This window comes from Bombus vosnesenskii, unplaced genomic scaffold (assembly GCF_011952255.1).
Source record: "Bombus vosnesenskii isolate JDL3184/JDL3185 unplaced genomic scaffold, Bvos_JDL3184-5_v1.1 scf7180000013276, whole genome shotgun sequence".
NCBI classification, from domain to species: domain Eukaryota; kingdom Metazoa; phylum Arthropoda; class Insecta; order Hymenoptera; family Apidae; genus Bombus; species Bombus vosnesenskii.
The window spans coordinates 1,077,574-1,096,957 of NW_022882934.1; the positions used below are offsets into that span (position 1 = coordinate 1,077,574).

Genomic DNA, 19,384 nt, shown 5'->3' on the forward strand with positions numbered 1-19,384 from the left:
TAAACTTATGATTTACATGTGAATGCAATTATTTAAAGTACGTTTTGCGTTAATTTATACATTTTTTCCCTATCGCTTGATATTGTAAATATATTCCGATGTCGCATGACGAGAACATCAAATATAAATCAGTTTCTTTTATGATCCAACCGAACAGAAATATTCGTATTCACAGGAACACAGACAGAAGGCTGAAAAGAAGAAAGTCGTTTTATGCTAATATGCCGCGCCACCGAGGAATGTGTTTATTGGATTTTTCTCTCGATCGAATTACATTCCTCCGTAGTACTGGACCATCGATTTGATTTTAGATTCCAAGAACGAGACCGGATTCTTCTTCGAGCCAATTTTGCGCGACACAACGCCATCATGTCCAATTAATTCACGCTGTAACGACAATGCTTCAACTTAGGTAGGAAAATCTCAATAGGACGTTCGATTCATCTGTACGCGTCGAGGATTATAGAATTTATTTCGTGCATAATTTGTTTATATTGCAAGTTGACGTAATTATAATAACTTAATACACGTTCTTTTAATGTGGTTTCTAATCTGGGATAATCGTGGATTCGCAAAGCGTGCAACAGCTGGATACATTGCGAAAAATGCAGACTGTCATTTGACAGGAGGTGAAAGCGGCCAATGTAATTGGCAATTACAGCAGGTGGCTTTGACAACCTTCCCGCGACACTCGAAATTTGTCCCGGTTAAAGGGACGGATGAAATTGTTCCCAGGATCGTTTTCACCTCGACAAATGAATCCTCGTTAATCTACACCGTCATTTTTTTTGCTGCGCTTCAGCTAAATGTTCTCAATTTAATTCGAATTCCAGGATATAGACACGAATTAAACCCCTTTCTATTTCCAGCAGGAATTTTCATTTGGCACAGATTGCAACTTTATGGCCAGCGTATCACGTAATCGATGATAAAACGAAAACATATTGGAAACCAGTTTATTGTCAATCAATACCTAACACGAAAGCTTCAAAGCAATATGGGATACGAAACGAATTTCATTAAATCTCTTCGAATACAATTTTTGAGATTTGATTTGAATAGGAAAGAAAAAAGCATATTAATAATTATTATAGCTTTCGATTTATTTACATTTATATACAATTATGATTCTCTATCAATGGAGAATTCCTTCGGTTTAACGAAGGTGCGAAAGAATTCCTGTTAATACGCGAAATCGAACGATTTTGGTTTTTAAGTCATTCATATAACATCTTTTTAATCTCGTTAGAAATTTTATCGATAAAATTCATCTCAAAAGATCAGAGACGAGTTGATGTTCACATTTCCATTTCGTTATTGCTATCTATATCGTGTACGAAAATAATAATAGCGCTTCTTTTTATGAAATTTATAGGATCTAAATGAGAGAAACTAACGAGAAAAATATCAAGCAAATCCTCGGGATTACTTTTCATAATCAATGCTAGAATCCAAAATTCAATAATATAAATCAACCGAGAAAAGATAATAAATAAAACGCTGCGTCAACGCAACGTCGGTCTTCAACTGCTTAAATAAAAGTGGAAGATCTTGTTTTTATTCCCATCCTTAACAAAACATTCATTTTATATGGTACAACGTAGCATGTAAATTCTTTGCACCAGTCATCACAACCAGATATCTCGTTATGGACAATTTTCTTTCGATACTTCTTTAATCGTGCTCAATGTACAATGCAAAACGAACAATGCTAAATAGCCGATGTACTGCGTTATTAATGCAAGCACGTACCGTCCAGACAAAAACAGAATAACATCAAGCAAAGGTAAACAAATATCAGCAATCTCACCGACGCAATAGGTATAGCGGATACTTTAATCGTGGCCTTCGCGTTTCAGGTTAGCTCGTCAAATTTGTATCCCAATACGCGTGCAGTTGGCTTCGATCGTTTCTCGCTTTGCATTTTTATCATTCAGGCATCATTTAAAATTTAGCAAACACGATTTTATTTCGTCCGAGCAAATATTGATACTCGTGATACCCACGGAATCCGGCCGATAATAATCGAGTTTCGTTTATTTGAATCGGATCCCGATTCTGCCGCTTCGATCAGTTTCGCGAAAGAAGAGCACGGCTGGAAGAAAGAGGAACACGAACAGATTAAACGCCACGTTCCAACTAACTAGAGAAAGATGAGTCGAGAGCGCGGACTGACGATATGGAAACGACCAAATAATCGAACGCGAATTGTCGCCGCGTGTTTTATTGCTCATAAATGCCGGCTACGATAAAGTACTTTGCCCAGACAACGGAAGAAAATTTGCTCATCGCAGCTTAAAAGTAGACAAACCAATGGAAAAAAAAGAAGGCTATACGTACGTATGTTTGGAATTAATTTCTACTGGAAAAGCTATAAAATTTTTTGTGAAAAATCTAGTTACGAAACAAACGTAATTGCTTTTTCGCATGGAAACCTTTACGATTGCCTTTGTTCCGGTAAAAGACAAAGCGTAATGGCATTCGTTATGATAAGTACAAAGTTGTGTGGAATGTGCCAGAAAATTATTTCGTCCCACGGAATATGTATTAATTAAATCACTGATAATGAAATTAAGTTTCGTTTGCTTTCGTTGCATCTGATTTTAATTAAAATCCCAGCGGTCTATTTGCGGACGCGATCTGCAAACAAATTTATTCCGCGGGTCACAATGCTTTTTCATTGTGTAATTCGTAAAAAAAGCATCAAGATAATTATGAAATCTGATTCAGCGTTTGAAAGCAAAGAAAATTCAGCAAAAACTGAAACCGGGCTTACGTGCATATTCTAGACAATTTTAAAGTACGTATTTCGTTCTTCACACTGTCATCCTTAGTTGCAAGTCCTATCCGTCCTAACTGTAATTTCTAAATGTCCGAGTAAATTGAAGTTTCGTCGTTCTCTCGCGCTGTCCCTGTTTTCCTTTGCTCAATTTCAAACATTTACTCCTCGCCTCCCAACAATCTGTATAATATACGTACGTTCACTGAAAAATATAAGAAACAAGGGGAGCTTTACATTTTTCAACGTAACTCGAAAAGTGAACAAAATGTTACATTGGACATTCCGATTAGGGTGGACAATATAAACAATCCTGAAGAAAAAAAAATTGGGCAGAAGGAGGAGTAGCTCCGAAGGCTTATGCTAATCGGGGGAGTTTAGTAATATCGAAAAATGGTTTCTCCAAAAGTGGATGAAAACATTCAACATTCTTTTATTTCGCTAGATATGATTCGTCGTGCGTGAATAATTAGAGTGCACTCAGAAATGACGCGTACGGTCCTGCGTAGCTTCCTACAGAAAGATTTTTATGGCAGGAACCGCGTATCGTTTTCGCAGGGAACAGGGAGGAAACTGGAGAATGGAAAGGGGCAGAATACGCTTTATTATCTTCTGCAAAACACCAACCCATCCCTGCACATTCTACGAAACAAAAGGGACAAAGGACGCAATCGAAATATTACGAAGACAGAGGGAAAAAAAATTAGAGAGTATCAGTGAGGCTATGAAAGAAAAGACAAAAAGAAGGAAAAGCAAAGTAGGATAAAGGATAAAAAGTGGATGTAACACGGTTCGGATGTAATCGACGTTAGTTCCGCTATTGAAGTCAGTATTACTTCCGCGAATGTTAGTTAAATAACGTTCTGAGCGTGAAATTTATTGTTCCTGTAATTTTATCATTACAATTTCGAACGATGTAGAACTTCTAAGAAGTAAATTTTATTTACCTTTGTGTATAATAATTACAGTACAGTAATTATCTAACCAAATATATTGACTTACTCGTACATTTACGACTTTTTAAAAGATTGTCATACTATTTTGACTGGCTTGAAAGATCGATGTACAATCAAGTTTCTATGCGAAACACACTGTTACAGTATTTAACTAATATTTAACGTTAATATTATATTTTCAACACTTTCTCCTTTACTTCACACCAATAAGACTCTTTCAATTATGCTCTTCATTTTAACTCTTAACTTTTACAATTCCATTCATTTCTTAGAAACTGTAACCTGATAGTACATATTTTAATTAGAATTGTAACCTTTTGATGATATGTACTGTACAATGTGCTGAAAAATAGCCTCCTGCATTATTGAATCAACATTCTTTTTGCAATTAAGTTATTAAGTTGCAATAGACCTGAGTGCCGTATAACGTGGAACGTATTTTGAGCGTTATACAGCACCCAGAGCACAAAAGGTTAGAATGAAATAAAAAGTTCTTTTTAAATATAGCAGTGAACAATATGAATTCCACTTTATGTTCAAACAATGAAAACGTAGAATTTTCCTCATTATATGTATAAAATAAAATAATGTGAAAAAACAGGAAAATTAAAACCTAACTATTGTGATGACGAAAGAAAGAGAAAGTTATGATCGTTTAAAATTCCATCGATATTGCTTTTCGCATGCTGGTATAGTTTTCTTGTCAATTAAGTTTTATCCAGCTTTAGAATTTGTATAATTTTTATTTGCAAATGTTCCATTTGATATTATTTCTTTTAGAAACATATTCTACTTTCATTTTTATTGTCCAAATTGCATTAGTCGAGAACAGTAACCATTTTTTCACGTTATAGGATTACGTACTGGCTTACACTGTATTTTCTAAGTGATATCGTTGCGTGAAAATCATTTGTATAATTATTACTTTTAGAAAAATCGCTTTCCAAAATAATCGTAAGATTATTCACAATATATACACAGTTTACTTATTGTTTAAAATGATTTGACGTGTCAAACTATTTACAATAACTAGATAGTTTATAATCTGTAACCCAACCAAAGGTATTCATAAATTGTAACGCCTCTCTTCTGTTTTTAGTTTATATTTAGTTCGAATTCATTGCCATGACAATGTACATCCATTCCATTACATCAATACTCGAATATTGACGTTGTCCGCCTTATGTCACTGATGGTGAAACACATCGCCCAGAAACAGCTTTTTCATGCACGACTGTATAAATTTTATGCTGTATAATATAGTAACATACAATGACTTGCATATCACTTTTCTTACTGTTGCTATAAAAATCGACCTTTGATATCATAGCATATTTTAATTTTGTTAAATAAGTTTTTCGTACAAACAGAAAATGTTAATGAAATCGAGGGACTTCTAACGAAAACGATCATTGTTAAATTTGTTGATTGTTTTGGTAATAACGCATTCTAGTATACAGAAGCAGGACTCAGAACATGATGGAATCGACATTATAAAAGATGATCTGTATGTCAACTTATCGTCCAATAAAAATTAGCTGGTCTTATAAAAATCTGTCTCGTGATGCCCATTTTATGACTTTATGATTTAATTCAATTAAATATAATTGCAAATACACTTACAGAAATTACGTGATACGACGAATATTTCGTTTAATAAACTTGAGACGCGCGTACGAAGAAGAATTGAAGACGCTAGATTGTTCTTTTATTTTTCCGGAAGAAGATGTTCCCTAATCCCAACCTAATTATTCTACGGTAAATTACTTTGTTTGCGAATACATCTAATACATGCTATACAGATACGATATTTTAATGTAGCCAGTAAGATTCTGCAAATGCAAAACTATAAAATAGAACTGGATCGTGCTGACACTGGTGTTGTCTCATACCGGAAAGAAAACTGTATTTAAATTAAATTCTTCATCAATTTTGAACTGATAGCGCATTTAAATTTCAATTAAACTTCGAGTGTATTTGATTCAGTTTAATTAAACTTCAATCCTCTCGCATTATTATGAGAAGTTCTCATTGTTTGCAATCTATTTCCTTGATTGATTTCCGTTCTTACCTTCCTTTTTTGCGCGAATTCCCTTTAAATGTTATATTCTACTCAGACACGATTTACGCAATTTCACACTCATATGTGTATTTAGTTAAACCACGTGTTTCTCTAATAAAGTTACAGCATGAACTTTACGTAGTTGAGTAAACGAGTTACACGAAGCTCAAACATCATCGAAATTGCCGCAAAGATCTTCTAAAACAAAGATCGACTGGAAAAAAATCTCGTAAGCCATTTCCATTCTGCTTTGTCACGGCTGTTGCCTCTTTCAGCGTATCAATTACTCAACCTCTTCTCCAAGTTCTATAAGATTATACGGCGAATGTTACATAAATCAATAATAAATGAATTTCTCCTCCATTATGACCTTGAATGAAGTTCTCCTTTCGTTAAACTAGCCTATTTACGTCGACAGCACGGTGAAAATACAGGGTGGTTTTATTAAACGGAAATTCGATGATCACAGGAATTTACATACATTTGGCTGGAACGCGTAGAATTTTAAAGAAGCGCCGTGTAACCGGGTGCGTCGAAACGTGTTTCATTAATTTCGAACTCGGCCACGAAGACATACAATTTAGTGCGCGCATGGGCCCTCGTGCACCTTCTCGTAGAACCCTCGTCAATTACGCTTTTTATTTGCGTTAAAACTTGTTGACCTTGCCCGAGACTCGTCTCTGCATATCTTCTTTATCCCGCTTATAGTATAATGGCGTTCTACCAGCGAGGAATCGACGAAAATTGACAAGTTGCAAGACGAGCAGGCAAGAGAGATGACGACCAAGGATACCGAGCGACGATGAAATTATTTTACACACGTTAATTCGTATCGATAACGAGTTACATGACGTTTGCGTGACGCAATTCACTCGACATCGATAGCGTGTACAATAATTCTTGTAAATACTTTGACGAAATATTAATTGCATCCTTTACATTATCGTCTGCCTGTTTCAAATTCAACTTGAAGTATAAATTATCGTTGTTTTATTAATATTTTTCGTTGAAAAATTTCCATACCTTCAAGCTCCGATTGTAATAGAAATTATCGTTGTTTTCTTTTTACCATTTATTATTTACAGTCCCACCAATCGTTAAATTAACAATGGATTATTAGTGACTCGTTGTCAGCTAAAATCATAGGTTGAGGAAGAATTAGTTTGTTTCAAAAACTTTGGCACTTTCAAATACGCAGCATACTTGAAAGAAAGCTCGCTTCACGATATGTATTTTACATAACATACGACGTAATGGTGCTTTAGCCTGTAATAATCACTAACTCATCCCACGCGATATTTCATCCACTTATTGACGCATCATTTTACGCCTGAACTAATATAACCGCTCGAAGCTTAAGCACGTTACCTTGCACTTCGTATTAACAGATGTAACGACTTTCAAGTTTCGTTAACCGACATCTTGTTCCCGACAAGCGTGCTTCCTTTCACTTTAATAGGAGCATATGCAACGGAAGCCGCAAGTTCGCGTTTCTCGACCCTTTAAAGCGGAGCTCTTTAAGTTCCTTTTCAGCTCGGCGAACAGTTTAAACTCGTAGAAGCTGGTTTCCATCGATATTAATGATTCTAGCGGTTAACCTGGAATTCCATTGACGAGGAGCACATAAATCCGTGGTGGAAGGTAATACGTGGAAAACATCGAGTCTCGCGTTGAATTTTTGGATATTACGCCGAAATTTCCCCGAGGGATCTCTTAACTGGCACACTGGTATTTTTAAACAGCACAATAAAGTTTCTGGACTAGTATAATGAAATTTCTAGCTGTCACGGTGTCCCGTAATTGTAGAGCAGTGAAATCCGGTTCAGAAACTTCTTTAATACTTTCCGGTATAAAGCGAACTTGAGAAACCAGTAAACGTGGACTTATATATATAGATATCCTGTCCAAAATGTTATTGGGCTGATTTTAATATCAACTTTCTCTGTTGTTTCTCCGAGATATTAGAAACTAAAACAACGGGTATATGCGATGCTTGACACGCTGTCTAATTAAAAATTGATACTATTTTACAAGGTAAAAAGTGTAAGTATGAGTTATCCAGAGAATCTTAACGAGGATGTTAAATGACTGAACGATTCCTTGAGAAATATTTGCAAGAGATTTGTCAAGTTCTCAATATTTTATTCCATACTAATTAAATATTACGAATATTTTTATGAACCGCACAAACTGTCTTGGAATTTAATTATTTGAAACGTGTATTCTGGTGTGTGGTGTTATAAATGTGTATGCTTGCTTCAAATGATACAAAGAATAATATCTTTGAACGTAAAAGTGGATGTTACTCGTTAAAATTAGCAGGAAGAATAATGCTCGCAAAACACATTCAAGCGTTGTTTCTTGTTGTCTTCAATTTATAACCCTGAAGGATCTTAAAAAGAACCTTCTCGCTGTCATAACTCGAAAAATATATTTTGCAAGTTGTGTCATTTCTCCAACACGGATACCATATCCATATGTACTGTGAATTATTAAAACTATACTTTTTCTTTAAATATCTGGATATTCCTCCCAAATCTTACAACACATTTATTACCTCGAACTTATCGTTTGTACTGAATTTTACTTGAAAGTAAACCTCGCAAGAAAGAAGTGACATGAAAATTCATAACGGATAATAAAAGAATATTTATAGAAGGAATGCATTTTACTAATTGAACAGATGTCTTATTTGTATACCTACAAATAAAAACTTTATATTCCGTAACAATTTATATTTCCAGCTGTAAGTAATAGGGTTACCCGTCTAAAGCATTAAAAACATGCAATTCATTTCTAATTAAATTTTCATTTCCGTGATTTTCAGTGAAAATTTTAATGCAACGTCTTGTACTCTCAAACGAAATTATCTCGCTTTCCGCTCCAGTTGCATATATGAAGTGAAGTTGCATTTATTTAAGTAGTTTCTCGAGTAGCCAATACAACGAGTACGAGAATAAAATAGAGCACAGCTTAAGCATGTAAAAACGGCGAGCTGCATCTCTCACTTGAATTTTCCTTCGAAGGATCAGACTTGGCTGTGTAAAAGGAAAGAGAGAAATTTGCAGGAGGAAAAATCGGACATAAATGGGAAAGCTTTACTTCCCTCTGGTTGCTACGATGAAGAGAGGTATAATATTGTAGTAAACACAGACTACTCAGCAATCTGGTTTATGCTCGCCTTTTTTCACTCCTCCTTCTGTCCTTCTTTTCATTTTGTTTCCTTCGTCCCTTATTTGCACATCGTATTGTCTTGTAAACCGAGGAAGAAATATTAACGCTCGGTTGACACTAGTTGCGAGCCTGCCTTTTAACGAAATAATGGTTTCTTCTTAAGCAAACCGTACAGATCAGATTTTTAACAAAAAGGTAAAGTAAACGGGATACATAGTGACTTAAGCGTCTCCTTTGGTATACAAAGGTAAAATTATTCCAATTTAATGGTCTTTAATATTTAACAGATTTTTGACTTGCATATCTTTTTTATCGGTATAAGAGAATTTATAAATTCGCTGTATCCTGTATGCATATTGTTATGAACTTGGTAGAAAATGGAAATTTAAAGTTTTACTCGCGGAACAATGTCGGAAGAATGTTTCAAACAAAAACAATTGTTTTTATATTGTAATAGGATTCAGGTCGAATTTTAAATTCACATTTATGAAAAAACGATTAAAAATTACACCAAGATAATTATGTAATTTACTAAATATTTTGCTTGACATTGTTTCAATAAAATATTTGTTAAAACAGATAGATGTACAGTAGTTTAAAAAGATTTACTTAACGAAGATATTATTAGTATTTCAAATAGGAATTTATTTAATTTTAATTATATCCTGTACAACACAATGTTATTCGCGTACATAATCTCTTTCTCTGTTCTTCTATTTCCCTTCCGACACGACGTACTGACGCAACATTGTATTGTGCAGGGTGAACAAGGAATTTCTCCACCTCTTTTATCTGCCTGATTTTTACACCATTTACCTTTACCTCGTGCTTTAAAACCGCCTAGAATCGCAAGTACCGCATATTTCCGCTCTATTAAACTGAAGGAACGAGCGAAGAAAATCAAGATATTAGTTTCCACTGTAAAAAGCGCAGGGACAATTTCCTGTTTGCATGGAAGCATATAGAAAGGTACGTACGATCAAATAAAAATTGACCATTAGAGGAAACGAACGAAAATTATGATCGTTTAATAAATAATACAATAAAGCATATTTCTATTATTTAAATGAATTATAAGCAAGTCTACGTTCATTTTATCTTCTAATGAAACTCCTTACAAATAAGCACTGTTCGGTTATTAATTTTATAATTTACTTAGTTTTATCGAGTAATCAAACAAAAAGAAATGTACAAAGACAACGTGTTATTTATTGCCCTAAAGGTATGAATAAAAATAACAAGATATTATTATCGAAATTATAATGTAACTCTATGAACTTTTTATTTTAAACTACATTCTATAGGGTGTGATTATTGAAAATCATCCAAGGAGGAATACAGGTGTCGCAATGCTTTTAGTAAACGCTCATATGACTCATACACTGTTGTTGCGTTTAAAATATTAAAATTCAAGAGAAATACGATATACAATTTCTAATTCTATCTTCGAGTTCCTTCCTCTATACTTGCTTTCCTATCGAGTTTCCTTAGTGAGAGCCATTTATGTAAAATATGGGACAGGACATGTATGTATAAAAAGGAACATTGGTTCACTGGTATCAGCGACTCCAAATGATTCTGGTCGCGTCTTTTATTCACTCGAGTGTGATTTTCGCCTCATTTAGTCCCGGCATATAAAATATGAACGTTAAAAGGGTGATGAGATGGATACGCATGCATTTGCTGCACGCTTACGCTAAGCACAGCTTTACAAGTCGAATCTACATAGAGAACAACTGTAGACTGCGCAAAAGCCAGGCTAACAACGAATAACTTTCATCCTCGTATATGCAAAGCGAATGCATTCTGTGATCCTATAAACATGCAATCACAGCCAATGATAAAGATTGTCCCTTGGGCATCTAACGTGGAAGGTAGAATGCCAGTTTTGAATGTAAATGCATTTTTTTCTGCGTTAAACATTTATTTAAACATGATCATCTTGCTTCCTACGAACATCTTAATTACGTATTTTATCTCGTAGTTTTGTTCATTGATCTTTTAATTAACGTGGAAAGAATAAGTGAAATGAATGAATGGATCGGGTGAATCGTGGTAAGATAAGTAGAAATTATGTAGAATGACTACAAATAGCAAAACTAGTGTATAAATAAAAGAGATTTATAAGAAAAAATTTTTTGGATACTGTCGTTATTAAATATAAAGCTAATCGAGCTTTCGTGAAATTAAAATTATTTATATTTAAGTTAGTATATATATATTGTATATTATATAATATATATTATTTGAGTCTTAAAGAGTTTCAAGACAAACAAGGTTACGTGGAGGTTCGTTCAATTTCGAATAGTAAATCAAGCATGTAAAAAAAGAGTTTAACTTTACAAATATAAAACGCCACTTATTAAATACCTTAGCGAAATTTTAGAATTTACGTGAGAGACAGAAGATTAGGTTTCAGCTATGTATACCGAATTTAATCCGCCGGAAGTAATTTAAGAAGACATGTTGGTCGTGTTTCTGAGAAACTAATTCTAAGCGAATTTTATACATGTACGTATATTTAGAACATGGCGCCATACATATCTAATATTTAAGTTACTTTGTTTCTGTCTAATGAATATAACAAATATCTGAATTTTTCTAACTCGCTAAAAATATTTCCAATATTTTCTTTATATTCAATTACTATCGCATAGTGCGCTGCACCGAAGGTTAGAAAAAAAAACAGTTAGAAGAAAAATATATATCCTACGTCTATTCTAAATATACAAAAATGTACAGAATGCACCTAATATATATAAATGCACAAAATATCTATAGTCAACTTGTTACAATGTCTATAGAGTAAAACAAATCTCGATTTAGCGCGTGGCAGCAACGAGACTCAGAAGAGAGACAACCAACCGCTGCTATAAAAATATATACGTAAAATCAATGTTATTGCAAATTTTCCCTCGAGATTAACGAAAAGCGGCAATTTGGAACAAGCGAAGCTAAAACAATGTTCAAGCTTGGAAATGAATATACATATGCTGGTAAAATATTAACATTCGGATAAGCAGCAAATGAATAGACTGAACTCGGAAAGCAGAGGCACGGTGATATCTTCGGCTTTCCTTTTGGATGAAAGAGGGCGGACCGGTAACACGGGAAGCAACCGCGGAGTGTATTCATGGAAATCTGTCCATCAGAGTCTAATGGAATACCACCACGACGAAAAGTGCCACGAGATATTCTTTAATGCCTTCATAAAATTCAGGCTCATAATTCCCGTTTCACTGGCACGTACACGGCTCGCACACGACCGTGCAGACACGTGCGTACACACACGCAAAAGATTAGACCGACAACTCTCTGGCACGAGTTGCTCTCGCTCCCAGGCAAATATTCAACTCTGATGAAACTCCAGACCGAAATTCTGCTGATCCCTTCAGGGTCGGTAGTCATTACTAGGTTTACAGTAATAACGTAGCTTACAATAATAAACCTGGTGAACGAAGTTTATTTCGAGCCGCAAATCTGTTGTTTGATTCCCTTGCCACGCGGCTATGAACCCGGTAAGTTCAGGCTAATTAGCTGAAGGAACGTAGCCGGCGTTAATTGCGTCACGGCCTGTTCCGCAACAGACAATTCCCTCGTTTAGAAAAGGCTTCTGGGTAAGTGCTACTAATAGACGTTTCAGTTATACGAGGCAACGCGTTCGATAAAAGCTGGATCGAATGATTGTTCCGACAATTTCTCTGTCTAGCTACATGTAATCATGAAGTAGTAAAATAATATCGAAGACAAGTGCTAAAATGTTAGATCCGACATAAAAATAATGTATAATGGGGATTATTTCGAAGGTGATGATGTCTCGCATTTGTTTAATTGTGAAAATACCATTTTTATGAATAACGTCATATTCTCGTTATTGGCACGTATGGTATACTTGAATTTCAGTACGCTAGTTAATACCGATTAATGCATAAAACTTGATTCTTCTTTTGACATGAATATAAAACTTGAGATTTATCATACATACAAAAGCGAAACACAAATGGGAAAGAAAACAGTTCGCAGTATATCGATCCATTACATATTTCGAAACCTTAATGATTCTTGTTACGACGCTTACAGTACAACTACAGTAATCTGTGTTATTTGTATGTGTTTACGAATAATGTTTATATAAGTCACAAGTTTTATCGGTAGACTCTTCTCAATGCCTAAACGCTCATTTCCTTTTCAGAATTACTATTTTTCAGAAAAAAATTTTGTCTGAAAGGGTACTCACTCTAAGGGTCTCCAACTGGGAGCGTACGTACTCAGCTCGGCTGGCAATGTCGGGAATTGCCACAGGAAACGAACCCATGTACTGTAACGAGAAAAATGTTGCCTTAGTATTGTGTTTACAGGTATTTTTGAAAACTAGGAAAGCATTACAGTATCTATAATTATGCTATAAGCCATAATTATGCAAATAACATACAGCATATTAAGGAAGCAAATTGATTCGTCATAGCATTGATATTAATTCGGTATGTTACTGTTTTCTCGTTTACGTAACACGTTATTCCGAAAATGTTAAAATTCGATTTTTATCAAAAAATAAAATAATTCTCAGATTAATTGGGACGATAAATTAGTAATAAATATAGCGGATGATATATGATTATTGAATTAGACAAATTATCTATTCCTATTTTTTCATTTAAATTGATTTCAGATTATTAGAACTCGTTAATTATGTAATAGCCTATATTTTATCCCGTTAATTGCCTTCTGCGGTACCGTACAAATTGATAGCCCCCCGAGAGAACTAAATTACCGAAATATGATTTTTACGAGCTTTTAATCTGCTGTTTTAGCTCGATTACCAGTAGTATCTTTATACTAATTTCTGGTGAATCACTCTCGGCTATTATCGTTATGATACACATGCGTGCGCTCGAATAAACTTCTTTTTATATTTCCGTTACGATTTTCACTCGTTTTACGCGATAATCCATAAAATAAAATCTTTTTTATTTTCATGCATGATGTTCATCCTATTAATTCTTAGCATTTCGTTCATAAATAATATATTCGTACGAAAAGTAAAAAGAAAAGAAATTTGATTATTTTATATGGATGTTTTTTCAAGTACATTTCGCATATTTCCGATTATGCAATAGAGATCAAGTATTTGTGAACGATACGTTCTAACTTTGTTACAAACTCTACAACTACTTAACATTAAAATCAACGAAGAACATCTCTCTTTCGCTCCACGTGGAAAACTTAAATCTTACTTCCCACATCAAATTAGAGCAGCGCAGGCAAAGTTCATTTCTCCAGGGCTACACTGCTGCAAACGATTGCTCGCCACGGTAAAGTGGAATAGGAGGTATAGTGTGATTGCTATGGCACGAGGTTTGAAGACTAAGGCGAGGTTTCGAAATTATACGGCACTTGATTTTCTGGCCAAAGGTAGTCAATGGGTGTCCGAATTGTTGGACCAGTTTCTCGAGAACGATATACAAGGGTCGATTGTTCGCTACGAAGTCACGAATTTGCTGCGAGCTACAATGTTTCGGCAAAATAGTTGGCGCTCAACGATGATCTAATTACCGAGTTTCGACAACGATGTATTTCAGAGGCTAACGCACTTTCGTACAAACTGAAAGTACATACTTCTGAAACAAATGCAGGGACATAAGTAACTTTAATTCGAGATAAGCGAAAGCCAGAAACGTTCGATTTTACTACCTTCTCCGTTAAATATAAAAAAATTTATTCTTCCTTTTGTTTTACATTAATTATTTTTCTTATAAAAGTCAATGAAACGCACACAGATTAGTTATTTAAAACGAATAAAATTATCTAAATAACTATCCGGATGAAAAAGAAACGTTCTAATAAATAGAAAGACATATATATTTGGTAATGTACATTTTAAGCAAAGCTATTTCAAAATATTATACGTCGAAAGGGAAAAATAATTGTACGATTATAACCTCATCTTAGATTTATTATATTTATCTACTGACATCGAAGGTAAATGTTATAATATATCGGTAGATATACAATTACTAATACACAAACCTCCAATATTATGCGTTTAACATTTTTTAAAAATCTTTAGAAAATAACAATGAATCATTTCGATGAATTGAAAATAACAAACCAGTAATCGATATTATACTACAACGTTTAAAAAAACTGATTTATTAATAATAATCCATTTCACCCCTCAAAGTTTAATGCTTTCGGCAAGTATAATACTTTCTCAATTTCTGCCAAATATTTCTTCGCATTTAATAGGGGTTGAAGAGGTCGACTCAGCGAGGAAAACATGAGGGTTGGAATACCAGAAAAGTTCAGCACAATTTCGTGTATCTTTCGAAGGTATCCTCTTCCTTGATCAAACACGCTGTTTGATGATTATACGGTCGATAAAAATAGCGACCCCTCTTCTAACGACAATAAATAAAACTGACCAGAGGGTAAATTGCAGAAATGTAATAAGGAACGATAATTAATACAATTTCGTATCTACAGTCTGTTCTTGACAATACATATGTCGCCTTCGTAATTGAGCATACCGTGTTGATAAATTACTAATGACATCGCTGCTGACATTCGACAATTTTAGTTCATTCAGTCTACAACGCAATAAAACTTCGATTACCGGAACACTAGTTAATGAAACTATCGATTATCGAAACATCTATCAATGAGAAATTTCGAGGTGATTTCCAGTAAGAAATATTGGAAAGGATAAATATTGAAAAAAATTGCTATATTCTTATTCGTATAAATATAATTACTAACGTTGATATTTATAAAATAGGTCAACATAAATGAAGCTTGTCTCACGCGAAAACAAAGTTACTGACTTATCCGATAGAGGTACGTTTTATATGAAAATCCTTTATTAACGTATAGAATTGTCAATAATAAGAATATGTTCAGTAATGGACGTAATAACAACTTAAATTAACAACAAACTAAATATCAATTAACGTTTACAAAAAATATACGAATCTTATGTTTCTAATATCGTTTAAAAATGCATTCGGAGGAAAAAGCGTAGCCGAACGTTACGGTGAAAAAATCCATTTGCACAGATCTAACGTTTGATATCAGTCGTTGAAATTATTGAAATTCTTCTCATTGTGTTTTATTGTTTCGGAATTTTCAATAAATAAAACATTCGAAGGTGGACCAATTTCCTTTTTTTTTTTTTTTGTTTTTGCTTGTTGCGCGAAATATAAAAATATGAAGATATGAAGATTGGAATAACGTTTGTAAAGATAAAATAAATGTCCTTATAATATTGCTCTGCACGCCGTGCAATGCGCAGATAATCGATCGAAATTGAATTTCATACAAATTTAATATCGCTCGTATTATTTCGTTTACAAAAATGAATTTGTTATGGAATGGTTTCACCAACGGATCAATAACTCTCCAACGTGTACACGGTATAGACTCATTAAAATGGGAAAATATTAAATATATCGAAGAAACGTTATACCCAGAAGACGAGAGCACGGTTGGTGGATTTAATTGCAACACGTGCAGTACATATAATTTGCGTTTCTATCATGATTTCCATGTCTGAAAATCTTTTCTCCGAGCGCGAGCGGCACGGCATTTCGATTCAGATACTCGTGCCGCAAAATAATCCCTGCTTTAATCCCCCCGGATGATTCTCATTGTTGTTTCATCGAACTTCTCTTCGGGAGGATCTCCTCTCGGAATCACAGGGATTTTCCAGAAATATTATGCCTCTCTCCATATAGCGGAAGCGACCTCTGAAAATTCCGTGCAATATCGGATGCACCAAACACAAATAACAATAATAATCGTGATTGATATTTCTATGTAGATACGATACGAAGTCGTATACGCATACGAGAGTAGTATATGAAACTGTTCTTTCGTTACGTTAGTCCTACTACGCATATGTTTTATCTCGATGTATATTGGTATAGTATAGGAGACAGTATTGAGGACGTATCGAAGGATATTTTGTATAGAAGTCACATAATAATTCATGATAATATGGAATTTAATGATACTGGAAAACTAACAAGGAAAAGTATATGATTTATTTAATAGAATTTTCTTGTTTCTATGGCATAAATACGGAATACTTTTGAAAAATGGAATATGATGTATAAGAAATTGAGATTTGTGTAGAAATAAGTGGATAGTTTAACAAACGTTACGTTTCTCTAACAAAAGTTTTCTTCATCTTTTTTTACATTTCACTGCATTTGATTGCAATTCCTTTATTGTATCTTATCCCATACAAACTTCAAAACATGAAACAAGATACGGAAATATATTGACAAATTAACTTTATAAATAAACGTTTTATTTTGTCCGATATATAGCCTAAACTTAAAAACAACGGTACAACAGCAATTGTATTTACGGTATAATAGATACTTAAAACTTTGCTAAAGATAAATATCAAATTTGTCAAACAAATTTAGATTAATAACACTTTAACGAGAACCGAATCCAAACGTAGTATAAAATTCGTGCACGTTTGTAAAGTGTTAATAATATTCGATAATTTTCTGAAATTATCTTAATAGCGAACAATAGCTGTCACATAAAGCGTAGTCGATTTCAATAAATTTTGTAATAAACGTGACGCTTGTAAACTCGTGTACCAAGGACAATTTATCAATTTAATCGCCGTATTAAATTAAACAACGAAAATTGCTAGGGACTTGGAAAAATTGCAGGTGTCTTTTGCTTTTTCTACGATGGTTTCGACAAATTTCTATTCGCGTGCCGATCGATTTTATTTTTAGAAAACCTGTTGAGGACAGCGAAATAGACCAATTGAGCCATTATACGGCTACAGAATTTAAATTAATTCTGTGCCGCGAAATCCGCAAACAATGAACACGGCACTTTGCGACCTAACGAGGATAGAGATTAATAAATGTCAAATATCTTATCCACTTTATCAGTTTATATGAATTTCAATCTCATAATTATCATCCCATTATTGATTGGTCTCTAGAAGAGTTCTTCATGAATTTGCAATTGAATTTTATCTTCTTTTCCTGCCTAATACGCTCTTTGCATTATCGCAGTTTGAATTTGAACGATTTTGTTATCTAAAAGATATACGTGTACTTATGTTTCTTTTATATCTATTCTATTGCTTAATTTTCTTCGACGATTCTAATTTCCTAATACTTACAGTTTTGAATTCTGATTCTAAATGCCACTTTACATTCGATAAAAAAGGTTGTGCTTCCTCGTGCCACTTATGTTATGTTATATATTAACGTTATTTTCGTAATGTGTTTTCGTAATATACACGTCCTATCCGTAAGAAACTTTGTAATTTATACTCTAATGATGTCATCAAATTTTCGTTACCCTGCGACTTATAAATGCGCGTGATATGTAAGAAAAGAAACGTGCTTTCTCAATTGTGAAATATACTTAAACATAATTCAAATTTTTTAATCGATGACTATATCTTAAGCGAAAGAACAGACACACGATTATTAAGAGGTTCAAATGATTATACAAATTGTATATTAATTCTGTCAAACAATACATTGACTAGTATCAATAAAAGATTTTATAATAAGAAAACAATTATGTTCTAGCATATTAAAATTGTAAATGCTTTCGTAGAATTACTGTTTGTGTGCTGGGTCGAATGTATTAATGGCCAACCGTCTCGCGATAAGACCGAAAACGATCAATGGATTACCATAATCGTGGAATTCAAGATTTCACTCGTGTTATCTTTACGCACGATCAGTCTTGTGAAATTTCCAACAACGGTTATGATTATTATACCACCGCAAATATTTCATAAATTTTACTCGCACCAAGTACAGCAGTTCTACACGATATCGATATGGAATCATTTTCGTAATAGCACTGACACACGATAGCAGTAATTTCACGGAAAAAAAGAGAGAAAAACTCAGGTAGAATTATGACAAGATGAAAGATAAAAATATGATTAATTGATTCAAATTAAATTTATACTAACTTTCAGTATACACAAAACGAATACAAACACACTGATTAAAACGATTTTAAATAATCGGTTATTTAGTGGTATTGAAGGATCGATTGTGATACATGATTATACTGAATACACCCGAGTCAATTCATAATAAAAACTAAAAAGACTTTTGCTACAGTTATTTTTATAATACCCTTTTAAAATACCTTTAAAATTTCTTCAAAATGTTGATTTTTACGGCATATTAAAAAATCATCGAAATCGGTGCTAGGGGTAAAGTTCCAAATAATTAGTTAATTTATTCTTTACAATTATTTTTTATTTTTAAAATCTATGTTTATTTTCAAGTTAAAAGATCTAAATTTAAATTTAAATCTTGAAATTGAACATGATTTTGACATAAAGATAAACTTATTTAACTCATGTGTTTATCCACGCAATTAATTCTTCAAATATTCAATCATTACTAC

At 33.6% G+C, this 19,384-nt stretch overlaps 1 protein-coding gene across 3 annotated transcripts in view; it reads right to left on the minus strand.

Annotated features, from left to right (window-relative positions):
* LOC117231953 (tensin-1-like) overlaps positions 1 to 19,384 on the minus strand; it is a 277,151-nt gene that overhangs the window by 239,067 nt on the left and 18,700 nt on the right. For all 3 annotated transcript variants that reach the window (XM_033490979.1, XM_033490980.1, XM_033490981.1), the window contains one exon: positions 13,209 to 13,289. In XM_033490979.1, coding sequence (XP_033346870.1) covers positions 13,209 to 13,289 — 81 coding nt within the window. The remainder of the gene's footprint in view (positions 1 to 13,208; positions 13,290 to 19,384) is intronic.